Raw genomic sequence first — 23,934 nt, forward strand, 5'->3', positions numbered from 1 at the left:
TCATCTCGAACCATGGTGACTGATGAGGTACCAGTGACTTGATATGCACTTGCAGGCCCATTTTTGGCGGGCACGCCTCTCCTTTGCCTTGCGCTCACCTTTTGCCTTTGGGCTTTTCCTGAAACAATGGCAGAATATCCTTCCCCATAAAAATAGCAACTGGGCATAAGACCCGGAAACAAAAGCAGAGTGAATGGACCACAGGCAGCTGAGAGGATTAAGAAGATCATACGTTCCAAAAACAAAAATTGCACACCCATGACATCAAGGGCTCTATTTTCGCGAATATATATAAAGTTGGCCAGTCCACAGGGCTGCACTATGAAGTGTGGCGTTGAAGACCGCCTTCGACCACAAACGCTCCCGGCACCTTACACAGTTGCACGGTGACCAGTGGTATAAAAACATAATAATATCATAAAAATATAATAAAGATGACAATTAATGCACCTAAAGATTTTTCCAATGACTGAGAGGGGGTATGTTGCACACTATATATATGCCAGGATGGCCGAGTGGTCTAAGGCGCCGCGTTCAGGACCCAGTCTCTCCAGGAGGCCTGGGTTTGAATCTCAAATTTCCCCATTGTGGGACTAATAAAGGGAATATTATTATTAAACATTTATCTATTTTAATTTGTATAGAAAAAAAGGATGTCTAAAAAAATACTTGCATTGTTAAAAACGGTTTTATGATGGTTATAGTTATTCCAAATATAATTGATATTGAGAATAAAAGGTATAACAAAAGTACCTCTCTGGAATCCACAGCTGCATACATAATGTCCATCCAACCTTTGAATGTGGCCTTTGAAAAGAGAAACACATTTAAGACATGCTGATAAAATTTACTATAGAAAACACAAAGGAAAAGCCAACATTCCATTAAAAGAAAAAAAACAAAGAATATCCAAACTCAAACCAAGGGTGATGCATGTCCAGTTCAACAGCTTGTGAATGGAAAGAAAGATAAGAATAAGAGAAGAAACACTCAATGCACAAAATGGAAAGCAGCCTCTGAGAACTGTGGATGCAAATGAAAAATGAGACAATGACAGCAAGTTAAAATAATCAAAGAAAAAAAAAAGAGACAAAGTCCAATAAGAGGGACACTCTCACCACTTGCAACAAGGCCAGGTAGCCGGCGCCCACATTGTCAAAGTTGATTTTGACGTTCTTCCACCTGACCTCCGTAAAATTTTGTTCCATGAGGGCCTCACATTGGGTCTTGTTGTTGACCATGTCAACAGGAAAGTATTCCTCGGAGGTCTCGTTGAAACAGAAGTAGTACTTGCCCGCAAACAGATTGACCCCCATGATACTGAAAATCAGCCAAAAGATGAGGCAAACCAGCAACACATTCATAATGGAAGGGATGGCTCCCACCAAGGCGTTGACTACCACCTAAACCAGACCAGGAAAGACAGGATACGACACTGTTAGCACCAGGAAACACAAATCAATCATTTTATCCTTTTGGCATGACACATCATACTTCTATGGCCTATTATCAATTCTTTTTTACTAGTAGATGAGCCACAATTTGTCAAAAGTATTTTATCGAGCATAACTAGTCTCACATTGCGTTGACATGTGGTGAACTAAGCACATGAGGTCACACGTCCCATGTGGTGGACTAGTGACATGCGGACAACTAGTAACAGTGTGTAGAAGACCACTTGTGCCATATGGATAACTAGAGAACCATGCGGTGAACAAGTTCTGTGTTATGTATCAGTCACGCTTGTAGTTTTCTTTTCATTTTGTTACGTTTTGATCATGTGGTAAATGGTGTGCAGAGCTTAAAGACCAAGTGTGAAGTAAGTTTTGAAAATGCCAAATTAAATATTTTTGTGTCACAAGTAAACTAATTATATTATAACTGAACCAGATATTCAGGAGACCTAAAATATTGTGCATCTGTCAAATCAGCCGATTTGCACGTTCAGGACATTTCGGCAGAACACCAGACATGGAGTAGAGACTAGATTCACGGAGACTGGAAGAATGGTAAAATATATAGGCATTTTGCCGAATAACGCAACAACAATGGCGGACAATCAACAATGCAGTACAAGTCTGTAAATGACGTAATCCCCGAAGAATACCAGAGATTGTCGAAAAAAAGCATTTTTGTTGTTCGGGTGTTGCTATCGGCCTAGAACGTTTGCGTTAAAAAAAATAAAAAATAAATACAAATAAATAAATAATGTGAATATTCTTAAAATAGATTAGTTACTTAAAATACAATTGGTCAAGTTTACTTCACACTTGGTCTTTAAAGGGGCTGAGAAAGGCTGTTCCATTGCACATACACAATATATAATAAAGAAAATGATAATGTGCACTAGCCACTGTGGACAGGTGGTTAGCATGTTTGCCGAACGATTCTTAGGTTCAGGTGTGAATCTCGGCTACGGCCTTCCAGTGTGGAGTTTGCATGTTCTCCCAGGGCTTGTGTGAGGTTTTCCTACCACATACCAAAAACATGCATATTTATCTTCATCAAAGTCGAAATTAAATCTGTCCATACGTATGAATGTTTGTTTGAAAATAGAAAGAACAAAAAACAGTACACATTGTGTTTTTTAGTAATAGCTCATCATCTGGATTACTACTACTTATACTTATTTTCCAAACTAAAGATTCCAACTTCCAATTAGTCTTAATAATAATGTCATTTTGACACTGTTTATATTATTTTGAACAGATTGATGTTTTATTACATACCAGTATGATGTGTCCAACCTCTCATAGTCCAACAACAACCACATAGTGTCTTCAAATTCTCACTATGAATTTGTTTCATGACTAGCTCAACTAATATTCTACAGCAGTCAAATCATACATCAAATTTAACCAGCCCAAATGTATTCTTAGCAGTGCAGTATAATTCACTGAATGCTAAGCTAACATAGCAGTGCTATTAAAATGGCAGGCTGACAGCTGAGCATGCATGTCCTTGTTTTGTGAAGCCATATTCCCTCTCTGTGAAGCACTGTTCTCTCAGCATGCCACCGCCACCACTGCCAATGTTCACAAATGACGTCAACAACTCGGCATCCACAGTAACGGTGCAAATCAGCATTAAAAAAGTCTTTGTTGCACCTGCTGAGAGAATGGCTCTGGTTGTCATATGAACAACAGCTAAACGGTTTTGCCAATATGCTGCTTGGAAAACAGCGGATTAAAAAATAAAAACAAACAGGAAAAAGAGGGAAAATAGCTTTCCAAAACGCATAATGTGCCAACAGTTCTAGTACATGCATGTTACGTGGCATTGTGCAACCTCAAGAACCACTCAAATCAATAAATGAATCAAGAAATAAGTGGATAGAGAGCGAGTCGAGAGATCATGGTAGAATGGCTGCTTTTGTGTTTGGGGCGTTGTTGCCATTTGAAGAGCATTTAAACTAGATTGGTCAATTGGTCAATACAAGACTGAATGCACTCGGCTAAAAGGTGGCAGGATTTGCATTGCTCAAAACAGAATCAAGGAGAAGAAGCAAAGACGAACTTGTATTGACGCTACACCTAACACTTATTATTTCATCGAAGCTGTAATAGGCCTACAAGCGTCGAAATGTGGTGAACAACTTCCATGTGGCACAATGATGATGAGGAGGATAATAACATCAACAATAACAATAAAGCCCATGTTACACATCTATTTTTTTGTCATCAGTATTGCAACTGTCCAGAATCTCTCTCAGCTCTCTATTCATCCACTTCCCCATTCATTTGTTTCTTGCTCAGCGTTGACATCAGCCACTTCAAATAAAATGTTATTTATATATGATAGGTAAACATCAACATTGTGGTCAAACTGATACAGGAGGATCTTTTTTCCCCTTTTACCTCTCGTTCCACCACCACCCCCACCCCGATTTCCCCATCTATTTATTCCACAAGAAAAGCATCTAATGTGTGACTAGTGTAACATCCATACAGCCTATCCAGGGCCTTAAATGCCTGCTCATACGCATCGCATTTGAGTCAATGAACAGCTCGAATGAATGAGCCTGGATGCACTTGATGATTGCATGCAGCTTCTTAATGCTGATTTGACATTTTGGGAGGAACCGAAACACCATTTGCCGTTCTTAACCCACAACTCAGAGTGAAGAGTTGAACGGGGCTGTTCCCCTCCCATGCAAATGGAAGGCAACCGGAAGACAGGGACTGCCGCATGCACTGTATGGTGCCGTGACATGCACAGCTTGTGTGAAATGGCAGCCAAGCATATTTGTCAATCTTCTGCCAGTGCCCCAAAAAGGTGGGCGACATAATGGAATGAGTGGAATTAGATGAAACAGATCAGTGCGCATTGATGGGCAGAAGGTAAACAAATACACTGTACTGTCACTGCCACAACACTGTGAAGGGGCGCTTGTCTGTCTCAGTCCCTAACACGCCCCAGGAAACAGTGTGCTGAACCTTCATTAGAGGCAGAGTTAGTGGTGGAACAGTAAGACGAGAGGGTAGGGATGGTGGGAGTTAGGTGGGGTGTTGTAGGGTGATGTGGACGCTGCGCTGTGCGACACGTGTGGGCCTGAAGCGGCGGATGTGAAGAACAGACAACCAGTCCAAAAGTAGTGAGAGCTAAGAGAGGTGGAGTGGGAGTGCATGGGAACTTGTGATATTTGACCAACACTATGCGAACTGCGAGGCACAAGCTTCCTATTAATCAGCTTTTAATCATCTACAATATAATTAAATAAGCCACTTTTTTTTTTTTTAAAAAACATTGGGCCCTATTTTGGTTCGAGGCGCAAGTCTCGCGGAGTCTTACTGTGCATGAGTGGGCTTTTCTTTCTTTTGGCAATTTGCTAGCCTTTTTGCCAGTTGAATTTGGTGTAACTGGGCATTTGCACATTTGTGCACCGTTATGGGATTTAAAGTAGTGTTTTCCAGCCAATCCTTGGCGGCGTCCCTCTTTTTCATCGAAATTAGGATGCTACGGAGTGTATGCCCAAGTATGCCATGATTATATTGCAGAATAATATAAACAGAACTAAGACTCGCTGGAGAATGAATTGGCACATAAACTATAATATCTCCCCTTTTGGATGATGTCGTTGGCCGTGCGTGTGACGTAGGAAATTGGAGACTTGGGTGCTATTAAAATATTTGACTTAATTAGGGCTGGGCAATTTCATGAGTTAATTTCGCATGATCTCATTTATAATGCAGAGAATTTTTATTGGAAATTAATGCCATTCGTACTGTCTATGATTGTGAAAGTCTGTTGCTTCCAGTTTCGACGCTCACTGGAACAAGAGAAAAAAAAAATCTGTAATCCCCGATTGTGGGAGAGGGCCGTTTGGGTTGCGGAAATGAGCTGTGATTGCACTAATGGTTTAAAAAAAAAAAAAAAAGGCGCATTGTTCACCAAATCACTGTATCGAAGGGTTCGATACAAATAAACCCCTAGTGAAAATGTACTTCCTTTTTGTCCTTATTCACCCCCCCCCAAAAAAACATAACTGCTTACCCTTTTGAGGAAAAGTGTTTCATATAATGGATCGATGGACATAACGGCTATTGTTGACTGCATGAGCAGTGTGCATCACATTCAACCGTAACAGTAAATACATCACAGCATACGTAGCTGGCCTGATTACGAGCTCCTGCGTCATAACAGCAATACTATGAGACTTTGTGATATTTTGTGCCGCCCCAACTTCAAAATCCTCCGAAAGTGTCTATAAAAGGAAACAGAAACTAGCTCCTTGCCATCTTCCATTGCACATATTTAGGGTGTGACTGGTTGTCTAGAGACTTTGGCATCCCGTGGTTCCCTGCTCGGTGTTGCCACCAATGCACTGAGGAATGTTGCGTGCTGGGGAAGGAGTGGGAGGTTATGGGCATGTGTATGGGAGGCTGTGAGAGAGGTAGGAAGGTAAGTGCGGGTTGTCTTCTTCTGTGAAAGCAGTGGTTGAGAATCAGGCCAGATGAGGAGCTAATTATTGATTTCATCACTGTGTGAGATGACATGTAAGCGTTCGCACTGCAAGTGAGACACAATTTGTGGTCACCAGCTGGTAACAATGTAAGAAGATATAATCAGAATTTCTTCATTGTCATTTATGTGATGAGGCAGCTTTGCGATAAAAATCAATTTCAAATTTTTAGAATGTTTTAGACAATCAATTACAATGTATGTTGTTCTACTGCCACTACAGCTGCATCATGACTTGTTTGCTAATGCTAACAAAAAAAAGGAACACATGGTACAGAATTGGAAAGGTTTGGCTTTCTGGTTTCAGAGAACCCCCTCGCCCCCAAATATTTTGGTGGATTTTGTTGTTGTTTTTCTTATGTCGGTAGTTTTCAGTTTTAGCATGCTTGAACCTGTTGAATGGGCATGCGGAAGGATCAGCTGCTTAGCTTTGGATCTTACCCTCATCCCTTCAAAACGTGACAAGGCTCTGAGGGGTCTCAAGGCCCTTAGTGTCCTGAGTGATTTAATGGGCCCTAGATCGGAGTAGCCCAGCGCATTAGCTACAAGGCTGACTATAGACACCTACACAAAAAACAGAGAAGCAAAAGAGGTTCCAAACTGTTAGAAGTGTGAGATTATTTACTAAGGAAGAGAGAGGGCTCTGGCATAGGCGAGGAGAGTTGCTTAACATACACACATAAATCTATGCAATGTATATGCATGTATAACTTTGCATTTATACATGCATAGCCACTTGAAAGAGAAGGTCATTGTTTAGTAAAGGTTTTTTATGCGTGGTGGGTTTTTTAGTAGCAGAAGGCCAAGGGGGTCGTTAATGTCAGTTAATTTGGGGCAAAAATCCAGTGTACCTGCAAAGAAATGTGGAATTGAGCGAGACAGAGAGAAAGAGAGAGTGATGGAGGGAGAGAGAGTGTGAGAGAGAAAGAGATAGAAAGAGAGAGGGCGAGTGAGAGAGACATAAGACTCAAATCAAGGGCAAATCAGGCAGAGAAGAACATGACGCGGTTTAGTACAAGCGAGAGGAGCTGGGGGGACACAGAGGAAGACTTGGGGAGGGGAAGGCAGGAGGAAGAAAAAGAGAGGTCACCCTGCAGGAGTCGATTAAACACCCAACAGATTGGAGAGCCTTACCCTTGCCCCTCTAACATTGTCTCTCCGTGTCGCTCTTGGGCTCAAATCCCAATCACAATTTAAGACAGACAAACTAACGGTACCTAAGAGAAAGAATACAAGTCAACATGTACAAGAGTGTCACTGGGCTGCCATCATTTCTCATACATCATGTAAGTTCAAATGGTCACACAGTTGTGCGGGGGAGAAGGGGAAGGGGTTCAAATAGGGGCGCCACAGTCACATGAACCACACACGAGAGACAGGGTTGGACGTTTAGGGTACACCTGATGGATTTATAAAGGGCAGATAAACCTTATTGACTACAGTCCAGTTGTACACAATTAACAGCACACGGCAAGAAACGGATACAGCCCCTCTTGTGTCAAATGTTTTAAGTGCAAAATGCAAAGTGTATGCATTCAACTAAATGATGAAACAAGCTAAAGTGGCCAGATTGTTTACCATGAGCCCCTACAGCTGTGGCCTGTAAACATGAGGAGGAAATGGACGATAGTGCGGGTGATCAATAATCAGCGGTAATGTTTTTTAATGGCCGCTTAGTTAGAAATGAAGGAAAGACTTGAGCGCATCCCCTCTAGTGCACCGCCGGCCTAGGAAGTAGAAGTGCCGAATATTGTACAATTTGGAGTTTTGCCAAAATCAGCAACAAATATTTTGGAGTTGGAACCATCACTATGGTTTTACCAACCAGTAGTATGACTCAGCCAGCATCAAAGTTGTGCGCTTGACTTTCTTGTTCTTTGACTATTTCTCACTTTTCTCGACACAATCGAAGACACATTGCTTCTTTTAAAGCCAGGTGCACGTACACACATAGCAATTATCAGGCCATCCCCTATCCAATCTTGTGGTGCGGGTTGTGTTAAAAGAGTGTTTTTTCCTCCTCAACATGCTCAAAAAAAAAAAATGCCTGGACTGGCAATTGTAAATGCGGGCTACGTAACTGTAATGTGAAGGGGAACGGCAGCCGATCAGAAAGCAAACTGAAGCTGGTCCTGTTCGCGGACTCAAAAAGTGTGAGCGTTTGTACGTGAGTGAATTACGTGTCTCACAAGACATTCATGGAATCAAAAGGTCAAGACGAGTTTGGAACCACTGCATGTACAACCTAAGCTAACAGTTAGCCTAGCTTGTCATATTGCTTCTTTTCCCACTGGGTAGTCTTTCTTTTTTTGTATTTTCTGGCAGTCTGAAATCTATTCCCTGTGGCACCGTGCTGTCCCTCAAATTTAAGTCTTGATAATATGACAGACTTCTGGTTTCGGGGAGGATGTGGATAGAGAAGTGGTTGTGAGTGGGATGTATTGTGTTGGTCAGCTCCTGTAAACCTCCTTTATGGGTGGCTCGCTCACATTTGAGAAATCCATTGTTTAAAATTAGTTTGTGTGTGTACTCGGCTTAGCCAATGCGCTTAAGCATCAGTGATTTTATTTTGGTGGGTTGTTATTTGTGGGTTGTTATTTTTTGGACTCAGCTAGTGGCATTGAGCAGCATATTATGTTTTCTGCGACTGCTGTAGTGCATTTGAGACGCTCTGCAGTGTTCGACAACAAGGACCACGGAATGAGGATGTAGACTGCTTCTCGTGCTAGCAGACAACTGGATAAGCATTTACTTCATTGAGGGTCAAACGTTTGCGAACATTTGCGAAAGTAGCCAATGTTGCGTTCTCGTCAGTGCTTGTTCAACATTCACCAAATGTTCTCTAGATGTTTACCAGACATTCACTTCTACATTTCTTGTTGCAAGGAAATTTTAAACATATTCAAAATTTCTTTGTGACAAGAAAAGGCATCAAACTGTTGGCGAGCATTTGGTGAACGTTTGCAGCCTTGAACGAACGCGTATTTGTCTCGTACATTTGTGACAATGTTGAAAAGTATAGATGTGATCTTTCCTCATTTCAACTGAATAATTCCTGCTCACTTGTAATTGACAGAGGTCGGCGCGGCAGTACGTTTTTACAAATGTCAACAGGAGTTCACCAGTGATGGACTGAGAGGGGCGCCGGTACTGACCCAATTAGTGACGATTCCAGTGAAGGATGAAAATTCACTTCCATCTGTGCATCGTCCGTCAGCTTTTCAAAGTTTTCCATCATTCGTCATTCACCAACAAACAGGGCGTACATCAGTGACTGACTGACGGACCTTCGGTCAGTACTGAATGCGCACCTCTGGTCAGGTACCGGGACTTAAACTATTGCCAATACAGTTAATAACAATCCACCAAAATTGTCATAGAACTTACCGAGGCTCACATTCTTCTCGTCTTGTGTCGCCTGCTCACTCATACAAATTGTACACGTTTAAAGACTAGGGCTGAGGGGTGTAGCCGTTTCTTACAAACAAGGAAAATGTCAATAGTCAACACATGTGAGTGTACCTCCAACCAGCCACTGACACCAAGTGGTCAAACGCACCACATGGAGTACATAAACATCAAACGCTTACCAAAGTCACGTAGGGAGGATTGTGTAGGCAAAATCTTCATTTTAACCGGTGTCACAGCAATGTCAACAAAAGTGGTTAAAGATAACATTGTGGAGAGAAAAGCAAAGACTAGTTATTGTTAGGATGACTTAGTTTTGTGAATGCAGACTTTTAAAGTAAAGATTTTGCCTTCATCTACGCTACAGTGTTTGGGGTAGTTGTCACCTTCAGCCTGACCCCATGGAGCGCACCCATTCGGGGTGCCCGGCATATGGCCCCAAGCTGGGCCAACTGGGTGGGCGTGGCCTCAGTATCTCAGCGTCCTTCTGCAATTCAAGGCCAATGACATCTGGGGCTGTGATCCCGGATGACGACAGCGCAAAACAAACAGAAATAAAGCAAACTAAAACCAGAAGGGGAAAAAAAACACAATAAAACCATGAAAAATAATCTGAGTGGAAAAAGAAGGAATGAATGAAGAACGACACTTGCTAGCCTCCTGTTCGTGCACTGAACTTCAATTTTGAACCAAAGTATTTCAAGATCTAATCCAAATATTAAAGGGGACATATTATGCAAAATGTACTTTGTTGCTATTATACATAAATGTGGGTCTCTTGAGTTCCTGCCAATCAATGTAGTGAGAAATTAAGTTAATTACTTAGTTATTAACTAAGTACTATCTGCCTGCAATTATCCACTCACGAAAATGCAAAAGATCTTTCAATTATTTTCATAGTAACTGTTCACCCTCTCCCCTCCCACACTATCTAGCAGCTCAACTTGACACTCGATATGCAGCACAGGGAGAGCAGTGGCTAATTTATATGAAACAGAAGCACCTCCCCGAAAACCAAGTCATTGTAACCAGGTTGATAAAAGTGAATGTTAAGTGTACCGTAATTCTTTATCCTTTGTCTATTTTGAGTGAATAATGCCAAAGACCTTTTATAAGGGCACCTACGACCTGTTTTAAATTGCCTCCCAAAAATACAAAATATGTCTCCTTTAACATGTACAACTTTGCTGGAGAAACGTTTAACATTTAACACTAAATTTGACAACCGACACTCCCTGCTGTCTACAGTAAATAGCAAAAGAGACACAAATGTGTAAGAAAAAGATGCAGTAACAGAAGGGTGATGAGGAAAAGAGTCAGGTGCATCCACAACAAGAATAAGATGGGCTGATTTAATGATGGTGCCCCACCCCCTTTTGCAAGTCCACGGCAACAGTTGCACCCCACAACACAGAACAGCAGAGGCCACAACACCAAACCACCACAATTAAAACCTTTTTTTTTCTTTTTTTTTTTAACAGGGGGGAGTCCTTAGTGAAGACCAAACTTACCGTTGGGCGCCTGTCACCCACCATCATTACATCTCAGCAAAACATCATCACATTTCAGAGGTTACACGTTCCAGAGGGAGTGAGCAGGGGGACGGTGGGGGAAAAAGGTTGTCACGCTTGACGGCACATTCCCTGTTGGCTTGGGAAGCTACACAGTCCCAAGTACTTGGTAACACACCAACTGGGAGGGAGACTCCAATAGCAACAACTTTGAATCAGGGGAGGGGAACTCTGGTTCTCAAGGGCCGGTATCCCGGATGTTATATACTGTATGTCTCGTATGCTCCAACACACCTGATTCAAATGATCAGGAGGAGGGAGACATATAGTATTAAAACATCCAGGATACTGGCCCTTGAGGACAGGAGTTGCCCACCCCTGCTCTAAAGTCTGCATGGACTCTTAACCTTAAAAAAATAGATAGCAAGCATATATACACTATGCAGTCAAGCCAAATACTATTAAAAATGCAGCGGTTTGAATAATTTCGGGCATGACTGCTTGCACTCTATTTTAAATAGGGATAGGCCTACAATCAAGCACAAAATATTATTCATACTCCTTGGTGTTTATATGCGAATGTATGCACTATATATATATATATATATATATATATATATATATATATATATATATATATATATATATATATGCATGTATATCTATATGTATGTACCGTATTTTCCGGACTATAACTATTCTTAGATTTTGAACCATGCGGCTAATACAATGGTGCGGCTTGTCTGTGGATTTTTCTTTCACCAGTAGGGGCGCTCTATAGTTCAGAAAATACGCTAAATAAATCTTGATTTTTTTTTTTTTCTCTTGAGTCTGTTGATTAGCAAAAGTTTTTGCCATGTTAAAAGGCACCGTTTTAACAATCTGTTTATGTACCTTTATGTGCATTCACAGTACAAAATCATTGTTCTGTACATGCAGTAAACAACTATTTTTTTTTAACATAGAAAACTGTGGCTGATAGCCTGGTGTGGCTTGTATATCTTTTGTTGTTGTTGTTGTTGTTGTTTTCCCAAAAAAAAGTTGCTGCGACTTATATACAGGTGTGCCTTATAGTCCGGAATATACGGAGTGCGTATATATTGGGGCATTACATATGTCATGAATAATGATTTGTGTTGTTAACAAATGACCCTTTGCAAAGCCATACCCTGTAATTGCAGAATGGCCAATCACAGTGCAGTACAACATCAAGGTAAAACACATTCTGGAGGTATTCCATTGAATTCAACATATATTACAGGATTTAACAAAAAGCTTTTAGGTACATTAAAGTGAAGCAATGGTATTAACCAAAATGCTAACATTATGCTTCTAACCGAGTTATGTGTTAAGTGGCACAAGCTATTAAATGGATGAAGAGTGATAGGAAATTAATAGCACAGCTAACTTTACAGAAAGTGCTGCTCCTTGATATCGTTGTTGTCTTACAGTATGTGGCTGACTCATATCTTCAGTGCCGAATCAGCCCTCTTAGAAATATGAATGAAAGGAACGAGGTAGCCGACATATTAGATATCTCCTACAGCGTATGCAGCATTAACATGCTGATTGGATATACCCTGATTTTGACTGCCAGTTGTTGAAACTATTATTTACACCTAATTTGTGCATCTGCATCGTTTGATCTATTCCATCACATGAACTCTAGATAGAAATAAAGATTGTAAAAATGTAGGCATTCAATTGCAATTGCCCTTGAACCTACGTCACTGTCATCTAGTGACATTGCCTTCAAAGGCATACGCAACCATCCGACTGCTTCTATCTCAAACATACCGATTACAAAAAAATGGACAATGGATGGATGGATTGAATTCTCTCAGACAGGAGGCATCCTGTTGAAATCTTGACCGACTTAGCGACAGCAGCTGAAGAGGGTTTGTCTTTGCAAAAGGTCAGTGATTATTGTGGGATGTTGACGCTTGTGTTTGCAACTGAGTTTAACTCCGCATGGTAGTCACTGACAGGAGTCCATTCACAGGTTTGGGCTGAAGTGTTGGACACTGTGGAGAGGCGTTTAGTTCAAGAAGGAGGACAGAAGTCGGAGAGGTTTTTCTCCTTTTCAAACACCTCATAAAGTGGAAGTGCTTTCGAAAACTTCTCTTTTCTGGTCCTTCAAACTTGACTCAAGACACAAGGAGCAGAGAAAAAGGACATTGGCAGGCTCATATCAACAACAACAACATCTTACGAGTCAGACAAGGGCAAAGACACTTTTTTTGAAACATCCCACAGCTCTGAGCGACACTTGAATATGGTTGCAATTAGTAGGCGAGTTATTAATTATTTGGTCCAATAATTTCCTAAATACTAGTTCAAAAGAACAGAGAATTTGGTCCTGCTGTGAGAATTGTTGCACATAAAGTACAGTATAGAAGCGTCTCAGAGGAGAAAACCAATCATAAAACTTGATTGATTGGGAAGTAAAAGGCACATGTCCATCTCATATGGACTGATGCAGAATATTATTGTAAAACACAATCAGGGCTCCAGACTAGCCAAAATGGTGGCATTTTGCCCTGAGAATTTCAGACAGTGCCACTTAATTTTTCATCTAGTCACGCATGCTTCACTAGTAAATTTGCTGAGTATTTCTTGTCGTTGACAAACTTCTGCTCCACACTTCCACCTATTTATCAAAATAGTGGAAATGAGTGAAAATGTGAATATTTTCTTATATTTACGCATGTTCATTTGTGACACCCTACATTCTCTACTTGCGCCCCTAAAATTTTAGGGTAGGGACCACTGCACGCTTTGTTAAATTATTAAATAAATAAATGGATTTTAAAAATGTTAGTCGGGAGCCCTGCTTAACCAATAATATATAAACATCTTGCCTTTCCACCCAGTTAAGCATCTTTTAATTAGAAACCTAACCACTGTCAGTTGACAACAGTTAGCTTAAAACATCAGATCCTATATCAGTATACTTAGCACAGTATATTCACATTTATTTTTAAGATCATTGCTTCATTCCCAATAAGATGAACGCAAGCAGTAAAAGTATGGCATTTGCATTTAGTTATCGTCATTTACATTTATTAATTGTAATGTTTAAATAATGCATTATTACAAGTTGTGGTGGCGGACTGATTAAATGCTCTAATAGAGTCAAGAGATGCACTTACGTCCACAATGAAGAAGTCCAGCCAACACCAAGCGTTGGTGAAGTACTTGACGAAGCCATACGCAACCCATTTCAGCAGCATCTCCAGGATGAAAATGTAGGTGAAAACCCTGTCTGCGTACTCCAAAATAATACGGACAGTTTTCCTTTGCTCAATGTACACGTCCTCAAAGGCCTTAGGGAGAAACAAGACAAAAAAAGGTTGAGCGCAACGGAAGCATCACATCGCGATGATTTACAATGCTGCTAACGAAGTGTGTGCAGCATCGTGACAAATCGTAATAAATCGCTGTGATATATTTCAAGTAAGTAGCAGCTAATCTAGATATGCAGAAATCTTTGCTGTAATTCAAGTAGCCTTTGACAAAATTGGGAATAAGCATCTCACCACCACTGAAAAAAGAAGCCCAATTTGATAACTGGTGCGGTCCATAAAGCAAGACAGGAAGACAGAACTACCAGTTTGATATCACCCCTCTAATTCCCACAGCACACTGGAGTGGAAGTACTTGTATTGAATAAAGTACATTTATTTGCCTCCGACTTACCAGAGCTCCACTGCTGAGGAGGATCATAAAGATGATCAGTGTCTCAAACCAGTTGTGCTCCACGATCAGGTAGCAGGTTTTCCTCAGGAACCACCAGCTCTTCCCCCAGCCCATGGTGATGTCGACATCGCAGCACTTGTACTTAGCCACGCAAGCTGCGTGCACACAGGGGGAGACGGGGATTCTACTGTCAGTGACAACACAGGATCCATGTCTTGAAAGAAGGCGTCATCCTGTGCTAAATCGCAGATTACGCCAGGATTTCAGTGGGACTGTGCCCTTTTCTTGCTTGATTGGGTGCCTCATATGAATAGGTTAAATTCATTACGGAGCTCAAGTCCTGGATGCTTCTGGAAACAGGTAAAATACTGAATTTAAAACCATGATAGTATGTTTAAAAGAATGCAACTGACTTTGCTGGCATCACTGAAAAGCGATGAATCACTGTTGTGAAGGCACGAAAAGGGGGCGAAGTAAACCGATAATATTTATATGTCAATTACTGTCTGATTCCCACTCCTTGAGTCCAGCACACACATAACCCTAATTGGTCTGATTTTGAGATTGATTGCGACCACTCACAAGTCATTTCCCAAAATTAAGATGACAAACAACCATGTATCACAATGATTCCATACAAGATAGCTTTTTTTAAATTCTCCTCCTACAATTAAACTTCCTTTTCTGGCAGTCTGGTTGTCCGGTGGCACCACTCTGCCTTTAATAAGTTAAGGTTTGGTACTCGGACAGATATCTGTTTTATTGGAGGAGACTCCCAGTTGTGGGTGGAGATATCATGTGTGTGATGTGCTGGGTTGGTACAAGTACAAAACAGTAAGAAAAGTACAAGAAAAGAACAGTAAGCACACACATGAACATAGTTTCCTTGTCATGTGTGGGGCCTCTCACCCGTTGGATTCTTTTTAGATGATTTAAAAAAAAAGAAAACGGCTTCCTAGTGACCTGAGTGAAATTTCTGACGGACACATCCCCCACTGAGTATAACAGTATTCTCAGTGTCTTTTAAAACAGCATACTGCATATTCACACTTATCTTGAGGGCATTTAGGGATCAGTGACAGGGATGGAGGGAGTCAGACAGTGATGACAAATAGCGGGCATGCTCGAGTGAGTCTTTATAATGACACTGTCCTTCACCCAGCTGCCCTATCATTGTCACTCAGCCCAAGGGAGTCTCGGTGCTATGACTGGAGGTAATGGGCGCCATGGGAGCAGCGGCCTCACCATCTGTCCAACATGCCTCTGGTTCCATGTACTCCTCCACCGTCTCCACCACCACCACCTCCTCCACATCTGGCTTGATGTCAATGGTGCTGCCCTCCGACGAGCTGGTGTCGTCCAACTGCAAAGACGCAGATGTTAAAATAAATAGATAAATAAATATACAATAACTCAGTTCTGTTCTCAGGGTAAAATAGCTAAACAAGTCTGTATGGAAATATGAACGTCATAAATAAAAATTTGTTGTACATTCTCTCAGTTTAAATACTGGATTATTTGGGCATCTTTACCTTGGAAATCCAGGGTACTTAATGTTGTATCCAAGACAATTTGGTGAAAATTATTCCCTTACGTCAGTGCTTCTAAACTATTTTCTGTTATGCCCCTCACCCCCTTAGCAAGAAGAAAACAATTAGTGCCGCCACCCCTCCACCCACTCTCCGCCGCAACTATAAATAACAGCATTTTCGTTGCAAAATAAACGTGCAACGTAGAGTTAATACTTGCTGCGCACAATGGGTAATGAGAGCGCCACTGCCAACGACTGGAGTGGATGTGCAATTACACTTTAGTGTAGTGAAGCTGAAAAAAAAGCATGTTCCCCAGGGTCACACGCGCCCCCCTCAGCATCACACCGCGCCCCCCAGGGGGACCCGCCCTGATTAATTGAGAACCACTGCATTAAGTACAAACGACAAACGCCCCATTACACCCTTTTTTACCAGTGCAAAGCTCAGCAAAATAACCAAAGAAAGAAAAGTCCACCCATGTGCACATTTGGACTGCGCTTTGTGCTAGACTTGCAGCCTGAACAAAAAAATAGGGCCCCGTGTGTGTTTGTGCGGGCAGGTTGGGTTGGGGTGCGTCTTTCAGTTACTTGCGCATTAAGTTTGAGTTCGTAGAACATGTTCGAACGTATTTGTAAACACGGTTGAACATATTTGCAAGCTACTTTCGAACATATTGATAAAATGTAGGCTAAATATGTGCAAGTCATACATAGCATTATGAGAAAAAAAAGTCAGCGTTTTTAGGGTTTAGCCTACATTTTATCAAAATACGTTCGAACGAGTTAGCTAGTCAAAAATATTTACTTTACGTTGGTAGTTCTATGCTTCCGTACGAACATGCTTGTGGTGTGTGTCATACTTTAATAATAAAAAAAAACCTAAAAAACAAAAGAACCTCTTAAGTAACTGAAGTCATGAAAATCGTTTTTTTTTTCTCAGCCCTCTCACGCAAGACCCCCGAATTATTCGCGGGAGAGAAAATATCTTGGGGCCGTACCTGATAGTATTTCCATGAGAATAGTGGCTAATTTCATTTTGGACTTGTGTAACCATTCATGTGAAAAATTAGGTGTGCGGTTCGGTGTGTGCATTATCTGCCCCAACTAAGAATAAAGGTGTATTTAAAAAGTGTGTAGTAAATTCACAAATACTGACTGGTGAAGTTTGGTTATAACTCTACGACAATTACAAGTATGTTACGTCGTTGTCTGAAACAAAGGTTTTCTGACAGTTTAGAGTACAAATTGTCACAATGGGACATTTTGTTTTGAGTGTCGACCAAATCCGAGTGCAACAAGCATCTCAGAATGCATTGTTGTCAGACATGGAGGTACCATCGCATGGTTTGCCAACACACTGACATGCATAAAGTAGTGGACTGCGCTGCTCGGTGGCGATTGAGTCATACTCACCTCTTTGCTGTTCTCATTGTCTGACTCGCTGCTGAAGTCCTCCGTATTAAGATTCTCAAAGTCAGACTCCCCAACCGCAATGGGTACGCAGACGGTCAGGTTGGGGTTGTGGATGAACGACATGTGGTCTTCATCAATCATATACTTGCCCACGCTGCTGCCAATGCCGCTGGTCGTGCCATTGCCGTTCTTTGCAAAGTCCAGATCTCGGTTTATGTCCACCCCGGTGTGGTTGGCAATGCAGTTCAGCTTCTTGTCATACATGTCGTCCAAAGGCTTTTGCTCGTCTTCCATGGGTGGTTTTCTCAGCAGGCTGGCAACCAACAGCCGCACTTTGGCTTTGATCCACGCAATGCCTTTCTTGATGCGAATGACGGAAATTTGTAGGTTGTTAAGCTCGCCGTCGTCATCTGTGGCAGCCAAGTTGTCTGCGCTGAAGGAGCTCAGCAGTAAGGCAAGGAACAGGTTCAACACCTTTGCAACAAGAAGGAAAAAAGTTACGCCAATGTTAGCATGATGGGCAATCTTCAGAAAACATCCATCGGGTAAAGACGTAACCTTCAGGGTCAACTGCAACATGACATTGCAACAATACAGTGATTATGCAATTTGGTGGAAGAAAATCAGCTTGAGAAACATTAAGCATCCATCCATTTATCATCCAAGTCGCTTCTCCTCACGCGGGTTTTGGGCGTGCTGGAGCCTATCCCAGCTGTCTTCGGGCAGTAGGCAAGGGACACCCTGAACTGGTTGCCAGTCAATTGCAGGGCACACACAGGCATGCAACCTTCTGCGCCAACACTCACATCTAGGGACAATTCAGAGTGTCCAATCAACCTGCCATGCATGTTTTTGGGAGGAGGGAGGAAACCGTAGCACCCAGAGGATACCCACGCAGGCACGTGGAGAACATGAGAACATGAGGCCGGAGCAGGGATCGAACCCACGACCTCTGCACTGTGAGGCTATAGTGCTAACCATTAAGCAAACATATTTCAAATTTTTTTATAATTTATTACCTTTGTTTGAAAGTAAATATCCAAATTTGTATCTTTGATAAAAATGTACAGTATTGGTCAGTCCAATAAATTTATTATTTTTGAAAATGATTAACAAAACTAAAGCGGCACAACTGGCTTGCTCTATAATGGCTGAACAAACATGCCATTATTTGGCTCTGCTGAAAGGTGTTGATTTCAGGGACATGAGGATTGGGTAGATGACATGCGGCCATCACGCGACAAAATATAATCGTCGACGGGTGGGAGCGGTGGGGCGTTCTGGAACATTTACAAAATTAGCTCCCTATTTCTGAAAAGGTGTTTGTGAGCGAGCTGTCCTGAATCACAACCCCACTGTCAGCTAACAATGGCTAAATTACATAACACTGCCCCCACACAAAGTTGTCTGTCACCTCTGGTCACCAGAGTACATTGTCTAAAACGATATTACTGCATTGAGTGTTGTTGGATGCACAGATTAGTGAGCACTATCTTCCAGCATTAGCTTCTAATACACCATGCATACTTTATTGCTTGGTGAAGTTGTGTTTGGTAACTTGCCTGCGGCATACGCCACATACAGATATTCAGAGAATGAATCCATGCTGTCTTTATGGGTGCTTGCACCTTTCATTTTCATGGTAACAAATTCTGTACATTCATTTGCCTATGAGAAAATGGGGCGAGGAAGGCCTGGCACACTTGCATGGAAGAACCCCCAAAAAGATACACTTGCACACACACACGCACACGCACACCCCCCCACACACACACACACGATGCATAATATGCTGGCAAGGCTTTTATTTTAATTACTTCAATGATTTACTGACGCTGTTATTGCTGTTACTGCTACAGTAGTATATGGTTTGGTGGTTTGCATTTTATTGACTGGGATTTGTGTTCTAGTTGGTCTGTCAAAGCACTTTGTCAATGTGAGATTTTCCTTTTTTTTTTATTAATATCATTATCATGCTGAGTTTTTTTTATTATATATAAAGAAGAATTGTGATATATTACAATATGGATAATTTGTGCAACAGGTACTCACCACCAAGTTGCCAATGACCATGACCATCATGAAGACGATGAGGCACATGCCCTGGCCAGCCACCTCCATGCAGTCCCACATGGTCTCAATCCACTCGCCGCACAGCACTCGAAAGACAATCAGGAAGGAGTGGAAAAAGTCGTTCATGTGCCAGCGTGGCAGTTCGCAGTCAGCGTCGATCTTGCATACACAGTCTTTGTAACTCTTTCCAAATAGCTGCATGCCCACCACGGCAAAGATGAAGACGATGATGGCCAACACGAGAGTCAAGTTCCCTAAAGCGCCCACAGAGTTGCCAATGATCTTGATCAGCATGTTGAGAGTCGGCCATGACTTGGCGAGTTTAAACACTCTCAGCTGGAGAAAGGGCAGGGAGGGAAAGGGCATCATTAGTCGGGGTCATGTCACGTCATTCAAATCTGCATATATCATATTTCCCCCCCCTTCCATCAACATGAACATACTTCACCAGCTGTGTCAATGTGCTATTACTAAAAAGATCATTTACCAATCGGAATGACCGCAGCACTGAGAGACCCTCAACGTCAGCAAGAGCCAGCTCTACTAAACTCAGCGTCACGATGAAGCCATCAAAACAATTCCAGGCTTCTTGGAAGTAGTAATAGGGATCCATAGCCACTAGTTTGAACATCATTTCGCCAGCAAAGATCCCAGTGAACACCTGGCAGAAGGGAAGGCAGGAAACATCAAAAGGCATTAATCAGAAATGTGAAGGGGCTGTAAGGATGACTTTTGGGATAGTCAGGTTGGCAGACACAATACAGAATTCAAAATGTAGTGCAAGTAGCTTCCTCTGTAAGGAATTGGCTTGAGGAGAGTCCAGAGTACATGTAAAAATCAAGCTTAGGACTGGACTGGAAAAGAAATACCAGTGCACTGCCAAGGTCACAAACTCCTTTATTCTGACATCTCTCCTTGCACATCAACAACAAAATAAAAATACAAAATGAAAGCTGTGAGAAGTGATGAACGGGCCCTTGTTCCCCTTTTATATGGCAAGATGTTGTCCAAACTCGAGATTTAGTTCTGACTGAGGCTCAATTAGGCAAATTCGCCAGGTGGAGTTCATCAATTGACAGGCCCTGGAATTCACCCAAAATGGTTGCGTCAAACCAAAATGGCCGCACTATGATCGACATGTCCACCAAATGTTGTGTTGTCCACTGGTGTACCTGTTTGGCGATGGCAGGCGGGCTTTTGGGGGAACCTTGAAAAACGTAGATTCTCACTAGGTAACAAAAAGGCCATTCATTCATCAAAATAAATTAAATTAAATAAACATAATTTTGGACTATTCTGCTTGTACCTACTGTCATTAATTAGGTTCCAAAAATATAATACAATATTGTATGGGCAAATCTTAAACATTAAGCAAGGAAAAAGGAACCATGACAATATTTTTCTTCTGCAAAGCACTGGCTTGTTGGTTTTACAGCGAGGAACCATGAAAACTATGCTGCACTGAATGCATCGGTGGGAATGAGATGCACTAAGTGACAACAACAGAGAAGAAAGCTCTCCAGTATTTACTCCTGCACGGTAAGGAAAGTAATTTCAAAGTAGAGACAATACCAAAGCGTCCAAAGCTGAGGAAGAGCCACAGGGTGATCTGAACTATCCTCACAAGTTAAAATGATACGCCTGCGGGACCAATGAGGATCCAGCAGTGGTTTAAGTCTCCCAATGGGAAAATGCCAATAGTAAGTCGTTAGCGAAAACTTGAACAGTGCAAAAGGTCACCTTGACTTGGGCGGGGATTCCAAAGTGTGTTGTCTCTCGAGTGGGTGTGTGAGATTAAAATGGCATGGAAGATGAAATACTGAGCACACCAAACTGGACCCGTTCAACGCCTTGGCTGCACCGAGATATTCGGTCCATAAAGGTTATGAACAGAATCAGTGACTAAGGGCAACCTTGGTGGAGTCCAACCATTACTGGAAATGAATACGACTTAAGCCACTAATGTGGACCAAAACAGCCAATATCGGGGGATTTCAAATTCAAAGGCATTCTCCAAGTCCACAAAACACATGAAGCCTGGTTGCGTGAACTCCCATGCACCCTTGAGAACCCTACCAAGTTGTAAAGCTGGCCGACTGTTCCACAGCTCGGATGAAAACCAAACTGCTCAACCTTTATCTCACACTGCAGGTCTTGATGCTCATTTTTTTTTTCAAACATGTTTGTGCCCAAAGTGACCAGCATGAGCAGAAAATGAGACGACGTCACTCACAACCTTCTGTTTACAGAAGTAATGTAGTAAATGTGATCCAGCATGTAGGGGCCATCTTTTTATTAGCTCATACCTACAGAGGAGTGATTTGGGAGGAAGTAGAAATACAGTATTTAGGGGAGACGAGGAAAGGCTTTTCGATCACATATCATGAAAAAAAAACGTCACGTCATGGGCATTCGTCTACGTGGCTACAACTATGACCACAAATGTTCAATTTATGATTCATGTTTCGTTCAAGTGGGATTAAATTAAATGTGACCGCGCCTGCGTGGATCAAGGGAATAATGACATCTCGGTCGGCTAGATGTGACCTGACCATTCAGATTGCGGTTGCATTGTAAAAATTCCAATACGTATCCAATCTCGGACCAGGTGTGAAAGCGACCCAGGTCAGATTGGAAAAAAATCTTAATTGAGTCGTTTAGACCGTTATCAAAAAATAAAAATCCGATACAAGTCGCATATTGGCAAAAAACTCTGATCAGAGTCGCATTTGCCTGTAGTGTGAATCTAGCTAAACATTCGACCTCCCTCTAGACGCTCCTGTCTAGCACCCCTGTGTTGATCACAACTGTGAAAACATTGTATGTGAATGATTATTGCTGTGGAGACAATTTAATTTCCCTGACAGTGATAAATCAAGTATTAAAATATTTGCAATGCATTCAATTTCACTACAGTTTGACTCTTGGGTGTTGGGAAGAAGTGGTTCAGTTCTCGTTATGGTTTTGAGGGTGCGTCTCCACCCAACTGAAGTAGGGAAGAAGGAGTAGAAAATGTCAGCTTACTACGTGTAAAAATATTACAGGATACATGAAAGACTCCAGAAGGCTGGTTTCATCTCCGAGAGAAACAATTGCATTGCCACTCACTCACCAGATTGCCCACGTAGAGCACGTCCTCGAAGTCGGGTGTCATGGGGTAGTGCTCCATGGCCATGAAGAGCGTGTTGAGGACGATGCAGATGGTGATGGCCAAGTCCACAAAGGGATCCATGACTATCAGGTTGACAATCTCCTTAATCCTCAGCCATTTGGGGGAACATTCCCATATCAGGAATGTGTTTGAAAACTTATACCAGCATGGTGGACATTTGCGCTGGGACTCCTCCAGTTCTGAAGACATAGCAGGGATCAGACGTCACAACCAAACGTACGTGTGTGCGTGAAGCAAGCCAACATGCAAAGGTCTTGAGTATGTATCTGTATTGCTGGCTATGCAAAGCGGATAAGCAGGAAATACATGTCAAACTAACCAACCAATAAGAGCAGCCCTGGTTAAATAATAATGAAAAAGCTGGGTTAAAGAGGCAGTACCCTCCACTAGTGTGTTGGTAATGACGCTCATGACACTGTTGGCCCGCTCTTTCCGACCAAAGGAGGTATTGAGCTGGTCCACAGACACCATCAGGGAGCCAGACAGCTTCTTCTTCACCTCAACCTCAGTAGTGGGCTGTCAGGAGGAGAGGAAGAATCAAGCACCCATGGAGAGGACATGAACACCATCCCACACCACCACCGGTGGCTGGCGGAGGCAAGCGAACAACAACATTGGCAGTAAAAAGTCGTTGTGGTTGTTGGGGGATCAGTATCGAGGCATGTTTCATTTTTCGTGTGTGCGTGTGTTTAATGGGAGTTAAAGGACCTTTTTGTGTGCTCTAAATTCATTTACAGGTGAGATTATCCACTCTACCTAATGGTCAATTTTAAGAGGTTGTCCATATTAAAACACTTGGCTGTCAACTTCTTCAAGAATGCACATTGCGGGCCTTTTCATGCCATGGCAATATCATGGTTGTTGCTTGGAAACCGATGGTACTGTGTGTTGCTCATAATGCTGATAAATGCAAAAATTGGAAAGAGATACTAATAATAATAAGCGAGACATTCATATCAATCCAGTTGTCATGCATGAGCATGCTCCAAGTCAAAGAGGAGAGGAATCTACAGACTAATTTGTCATGCTTTTGTTTTTTGTTGTGGCTCTACCATGCTATTGTCAAACTACTGCAGAAAATCAATTCAGTCATGTTCATCGGGAAGTTTGGAAAACAGAGAAAGGTCAAGACATACAAGGACAGCAGCCCTCCTTTGCTTTTTAAA

The 23,934-nt window shown here is 42.0% G+C and overlaps 1 protein-coding gene across 1 annotated transcript in view; it reads right to left on the reverse strand.

Annotated features, from left to right (window-relative positions):
• scn8aa (sodium channel, voltage gated, type VIII, alpha subunit a) overlaps positions 1–23,934 on the reverse strand; it is a 71,378-nt gene that overhangs the window by 7,815 nt on the left and 39,629 nt on the right. The window contains exons 13-23 of the mRNA XM_088289982.1: positions 23,149–23,284; positions 22,709–22,947; positions 20,084–20,257; positions 19,576–19,932; positions 17,524–17,997; positions 15,825–15,942; positions 14,580–14,734; positions 14,033–14,206; positions 6,403–6,525; positions 1,119–1,403; positions 754–807 (exon numbers count right to left, since the gene is read on the reverse strand). Coding sequence (XP_088146108.1) covers positions 754–807; positions 1,119–1,403; positions 6,403–6,525; positions 14,033–14,206; positions 14,580–14,734; positions 15,825–15,942; positions 17,524–17,997; positions 19,576–19,932; positions 20,084–20,257; positions 22,709–22,947; positions 23,149–23,284 — 2,289 coding nt within the window. The remainder of the gene's footprint in view (positions 1–753; positions 808–1,118; positions 1,404–6,402; positions 6,526–14,032; positions 14,207–14,579; positions 14,735–15,824; positions 15,943–17,523; positions 17,998–19,575; positions 19,933–20,083; positions 20,258–22,708; positions 22,948–23,148; positions 23,285–23,934) is intronic.

This window comes from Idiotropiscis lumnitzeri, chromosome 3, assembly GCF_059441095.1.
Source record: "Idiotropiscis lumnitzeri isolate Australia: NSW breed Sydney's pygmy pipehorse chromosome 3, RoL_Ilum_1.0, whole genome shotgun sequence".
Taxonomy (NCBI): domain Eukaryota; kingdom Metazoa; phylum Chordata; class Actinopteri; order Syngnathiformes; family Syngnathidae; genus Idiotropiscis; species Idiotropiscis lumnitzeri.